The sequence below is a fragment of the Neomonachus schauinslandi genome, chromosome 8 (assembly GCF_002201575.2).
Source record: "Neomonachus schauinslandi chromosome 8, ASM220157v2, whole genome shotgun sequence".
Classification (NCBI taxonomy): domain Eukaryota; kingdom Metazoa; phylum Chordata; class Mammalia; order Carnivora; family Phocidae; genus Neomonachus; species Neomonachus schauinslandi.
Genome location: NC_058410.1, coordinates 12,646,940 through 12,652,939, shown reverse-complemented (window position 1 = coordinate 12,652,939; position 6,000 = coordinate 12,646,940). Strand labels below are relative to the sequence as shown.

At 34.9% G+C, this 6,000-nt stretch overlaps 1 protein-coding gene across 3 annotated transcripts in view; it reads left to right on the top strand.

Moving 5' to 3' along the window:
• SCAF8 (SR-related CTD associated factor 8) overlaps positions 1-6,000 on the top strand; it is an 84,616-nt gene that overhangs the window by 44,094 nt on the left and 34,522 nt on the right. For all 3 annotated transcript variants that reach the window (XM_044917471.1, XM_044917470.1, XM_021693479.1), the window contains 3 exons: positions 2,718-2,879; positions 4,050-4,203; positions 5,071-5,201. In XM_044917471.1, coding sequence (XP_044773406.1) covers positions 2,718-2,879; positions 4,050-4,203; positions 5,071-5,201 — 447 coding nt within the window. The remainder of the gene's footprint in view (positions 1-2,717; positions 2,880-4,049; positions 4,204-5,070; positions 5,202-6,000) is intronic.

The following is a 6,000-nucleotide window of genomic DNA, read 5'->3' as shown; positions in this document are numbered from 1 at the left end:
TACAGAGTAAAAATTCCTCATACCAGTGGAAAGTCTTAGGAGTTCTTGTGTTTTCAGTACTGATAGAACTTGAAGAGGAAATTGAAAAAACATTTCAGGTTTTTGGTTGTAATGTTTCCTCAGGTTGCTAGTTGGTGACTTAGCTGAGTTTACCAATTATTATTAAGTTATTTTAAAACATTAAGTCATGGGCGCCTGGGTGGCTCAGTCGTTAAGCGTCTGCCTTCGGCTCAGGTCGTGGTCCCAGGGTCCTGGGATCGAGCCCCGCATCGGGCTCCCTGCTCATCAGGAAGCTTGCTTCTCCCTCTCCCACTCCCCCTGCTTGTGTTCCTGCTCTCGCTGTCTCTGTCTCTGTCAAATAAATAAATAAAATCTTTAAAAAAAAAAAAAAAACATTAAGTCATACTTAAGGGGTTTTTTTTGCCATTTTTGTGGCGAAAATGCCTAATCTACAAGTGAGGGAAAATCTGTTCTACAACATCTTAATGGTATATATAAAGATACTGTGGATGAAGAAATGTTTTTTCCTTAGGCCTTATAGTTTACTTCTAAACTGCTAATATATGTTTGAAGCTTTGGGATCTTACAGTAGGCCCCAGAGGTCCATTTATTATCCTGTGCGCTCATGATTCTTCTGTGTTGTGAGTCTGTAACCTGTTATAAATCAGCAAAAAAGATGTATTTTTTTTATATATTTAGTACATTCATTACTTAACCATTCAGTATTAATTTTTTAAAAGATTTATTTGAGAGAGAGAAAGCACAAGTGGGGGGGAGGGGCAGAGGTCTCAAGCAGACTCCCTGCTGAGTGCAGAACCTGACCCGGGCTCGATCTCAGGACCCTGAGATCACAGCCTGAGCTGAAATCAAGAGTTGGACATTTAAGGGCGCCTGGGTGGCTCAGATGGTTAAGTGTCTGCCTTCGGCTCAGGTCATGATCCCAGGGTCCTGGGATCGAGTCCCGCATCGGGCTCCCTGCTTAGCGGGAAGCCTGCTTCTCCCTCTGCTTCTCTGTCTCTCTCTCTCTCTCTCTCTCTCTGTCTCTCATGAATAAATAAAATCTTAAAAAAAAAAAGAGTTGGACATTTAATCGACTGCGCCACCCAGGCACCTCTCAGTATTAATTTTTAAAGCTCTTACAAGCAACTTAGAAATTCTGTTCAGTCTCACTGTCAAGATAATCATTTATATGAAATAATGTATATCAGATTTTTTTGTGTTTAGCAAAATTAAGATGCCAGTAAATCAAGTTAATCAGTAATTATTAATCACTTATCTGTGTTTGTGGCATTAGGGAATAGATAAATTTTAACAAAGTGGGTGTCCTGCTTTTCATTAAATTTTAAGTTTTCTTTATTGAGATACATTATTTGCTCAGCTAGGTTGATACTTCTTTGAATGTATGGTAGTCAAAGGAAAATAGCCTTGGCCAGATACATGAACTGAAGGATGAATATGCCGAATGTTTTGGGAACATGAGGGAAAACTATTTCAGTCTTTCAAAAACCATAACTTTCAACAGAGCAGATGTTTTTAACCTTTACGTAGGTTAAACTTAAAACTTCAGAATCCAAACACCAACGTTATTGCCCTCTTATGTCTTAACAGTCAGAATGTTGCAGTAGATACTTGTGAATTGATAATAAAGGTCTCTTCATTTTCTTGACTAAGTAAGAATCTAAGGATAAGATTCTTAAAAAGTATTTGAGGGAACAGATGAAAGCATCATAGATGAAGCATCATCCTGTATTTTTGCAGAATGAAATCACTCATTGTCTCAGCTAAAAATGCCATTAGAAACAAGTATGTGTGTGTTAGGGGTGGATTGAGGATCCTTTTCTCACTGGTACTTGGGTTTCCAAGGATTTTTCAAGAATGTAATTTATGTGCCATATGTGATTTCCAGGAAATTATTTTGGGTGAGATACTTACCTAATTACACCCAAAAATTGAAGCTGCTTTTTGCAGCCATAATTCCATGTTAATTAATATAAGCTTGGAAAGCAGGTTTTCTTATGCTTCTGGATACGGTGACAAACCAGGAGCAGTTACCTTGATACTAAAAGGATTCTTCATTGTGCTCACCTAACCAGAAGAAAAGCTTGTGGCAAGAAAGTAGGAGACATTTTCCTCAATTTGGGTGGTGGATAAGAAGGTTGAGAACCTTTATCAGTGGAGTAGCTAAAAAATAGGATAGATTGCTGGAATCATAATGGTTGTGTCTTATCTTTCTTATAGGTGTGGTATTTGAGAAAACTTTTGAAACTTTGGGCTCCGTGTATTTAGAATGTTATATATAGTGTTCCTTCATTAGTTCAGAAACCCTTTTGTTATATGGATTTCAGATGAAGTCTAATGTATGTTGGCAATACATTCTCTAGAGCTCTTTCCTGAATTTGCTGCTTCCTTCCATGTGGCTTTTCAAAGTCATTAAACAAAAATTTTTTTTTGTTACAACAGTACCTTATTTATCCTTTTGGCTTTTGCCATTCAAGCCAGTTATGCAGTACTGTTTTGGAACTTATGTGATTGGCAGTTGAACTGGGTGAATGGAGTAGCCAGTGTAGATTAAAATGCCATTCCAGAGACAGATGGTGTGGAATAGTCAATGTCTGAACATTCATTACGTCTACATAAGCGTTGTTTTTGTATTTGTAGAGGATTTATAATGAATGCTACCTTCTCATTCCTTCCCTTCCTATGCTTTTTTCCATCAGTGTAAACCAGAATACAAGGTACCTGGACTTTATGTTATTGACTCCATTGTACGACAATCTCGACATCAGTTTGGTCAAGAAAAGGATGTGTTTGCACCCAGATTTAGTAATAACATCATTAGCACTTTCCAGAATTTATATCGTTGCCCTGGGGATGACAAGGTATGCTGCCCTTTTTTTTTTTTAATTAACATACAATGTATTATTTGTTTCAGGGGTACAGGTCTGTGATTCATCAGTCTTAGCAGAGAAAGACAAGTATCATATGATCTCACTGATAAAAGGAATTTTTTTTTAAGTCGATACATTACCCTTTGGTCTAATGAGACTCTAGTTTATCTTAACTATGATTTTATGTTACCCTTTACTCCTAGTAATTCTGAATTTGAATATTTAGTTATTACACCCTCCACATTCTGAGATTCTTAGCATCTTAAACAAAAGTGGAGAGATGTAGTTGATTTGGCTATTTTTTAACTTATTGAAGCAATTGGTGTTAAAGAAACTGGCTATAATAAGCTTTTGGAATTACACTGAAAGCTTATTTATTCTCACACACAACTAATTTAATGTTTTGATTATTTGACCTGAACTGATATTTACCTATTTAGTGTCTATGAAAAATGGATTTGCTAAGCAGTTAATAGAAAATAACCGCATTTTAAAATTCTTTTATTTTGGTAAAGTTTTATTAGTACTGGAAACCACACTACTAAGTCTTCTAGATCTGAATGAATAAATATTTTGTACCACATAAAAAGAAGGCTTTGGACCCTGAGAGAGAGTAAAAAGGGGTTCTTTATATGTGCTCAGAGGTATTAAAAGTTTACATATTTTGCGATACTGATTTGGAAATTTAGATTACTCTTCTGATAGGGTTGGTTGCAATATTAAATTTTTAAAAGGTCATGTTAGATAAAGACTTTGTCTTAAAGTTTATTTGTTTAAAAGGTGAAGTCAAAATCACCTGTAAATACAGCTTTGGTGCTGAGATAAATCCTGATCACCTCAACAGCGTTAATACAGTCTCCAGGCAACCGTAACCATCGATCTCATTAGACTTCACATAGAAGCTGAAACTGAGTTGTCATTCCTACCTTCTACTAAATGTAGCTTTCATTTACCTTGTACATCTGTCAAAATGAACTTTTTTTTTCAAGTGTGTTAAGATTAGCAAATCAAAATTATAGAAACATGATTTCAGGGGCGGAAAGTACTACAGAAGTATTTTAATCCATCCTTCCCATCCACTGTTCGAATAGTCTCTGTGAAATGACTGTGCTAAGTTTTGAAAGCAGAAAATCAAAATGTCATTTTTCTTTTTTCCTCCAGAGTAAAATAGTGAGAGTATTAAATTTATGGCAGAAGAATAATGTGTTTAAGAGTGAGATTATTCAGCCTCTTTTGGATATGGCAGCAGGGATTCCTCCCCCAGTTGTCACACCTGTTTTGGCCAGTACTACTGCTGCTATGAGCAACACCCCAGGTATGTTACCTTGATAGAGATTTGTTTTCTAAATATTCTACTTTTTTTTTTCTTCAGGCAATTATTCATTTGTAAAGTAACAATTTAACAGTGCAAGAGAACTTATCTAGCATTAAGTAATTGAAATGAAATGTAATTTGAAGGAAAAATAGACTCAGAATTTATATTTGTGTGTAATTCTTTTCTAAAAATTAAAAATCTGAACTTTTTAAATCCCTGGAAGCATAAATACAGTGAACTTTGGGAAATTGTTTTGTCACTTAAGTTTTTTCCTGGTGTAGGCTGTCCATAAATTTGCATGTAAATCAACTTGTAGTATAGTAGGGGAACTTAATATTTATAAGGAACCCTGAAAAAATTATCTAATGAAGCCAAGAATGCTTTAGTAATAATCTCAAAATCTTGTTTTAGAAAGTATATTTAAAAGACTTTTAAAATTTCTTATCATAGTTGAGGAGTTTACATTTGGTATATATTTAGTTTTTGTTGTGTGTGTCTGTGTCTGTACATATACACATCCATTTTTAAACAAAAATAGTTTTATATTGAACATACTGTTTTATAATTTTTCAATTATATTTTGAATATTTCCTCATGTCATTGAATTTTCTTCTGTAATAAGATTTATAATGATTTCTAAGTAGTGTAGGCTTCTTTAAAGTAGTAGCTTAATGAGGACAAGTATGGACAGATCCTTTTGGTATTTTTTTTTTCAGTCTACCTAATTCTGTAATTAGACAATAAAATAAAAACATTTAAGTGTACATATTTTATAAAAGTGACAAAGCAAATCTCTCTACCTTTCCAAGTCTTACTTATTTACTTACGTGTTTATTTGGGTGGGTGTGATGTCTTTTTTTTTAAAAGGAACTCCTGTGACACCTGTTACTCCAGCCAATGTGGTCCAAGGTCTACCGGATCCGTGGGTATCTCAGATAACAAACACAGATACACTTGCAGCAGTAGCTCAAATCTTACAAAGTCCTCAAGGCCAACAGGTGAGCAGTTTTTTTGTTAAATCAACAATGATTTAGAACTCATTATTCTCCTAATGTATTATTTTATAATGTACCACCTAAAGAGTATGTGTTATTTCTGTAAAAATGAGATCACACTATAGATACTACTCTGTAACTTGCTTGCTTTTTCATTTAGTAAGGCATCGTTTTATGCACTGTTTTATACCAAAATACTGACTTAGCACATAGTTTGTGCGAAACATTATTAAGTGCTATTGTTACTCCAGTAACAAGACTAGGGATGTCTTCTCTGTTAGGAAAGATGTCTTTCTATGTTAGGGGAGACAAATAATAAAAAGTATAAAACTTTATTTAGATAGTGATACATGACTTAAAACAAGATAAATTTTTAGAGTGACTGGGTTTGGGGTCAGAATTAGAGAGGGTCGCCCAGAGGTGTTTTTGAGGAAGTGCCATTTGAAGTGAGACTAGAAATGGAGCTACTCATGGTAGGGTTTGAGGATAGCCCATTCTTCGCATCTCCTTTTCTTACCTGTCCTTTAAAACACAGATTAATTGTGATCTGTGCAATAAGTCCCCTACTCCCCCCAAACTCTTTCTCCAAATATTCATGAGGTTTTAGCCACCTGTGAGTTTTTGTTTAACTGTCACTTCAGTAAGGCCTTCAAAAAGTGATTTAAAACAGTGCATTCTTTCATCCCCTATGCTCCTTTTTCCTATCACCTACTTTCTTTCCATTACATTATGTAATTGATTTATTTTATTCTCTCTTTCCACCAGAATGTATGCTCTACAAGGATGAGAATATTTTTCATCT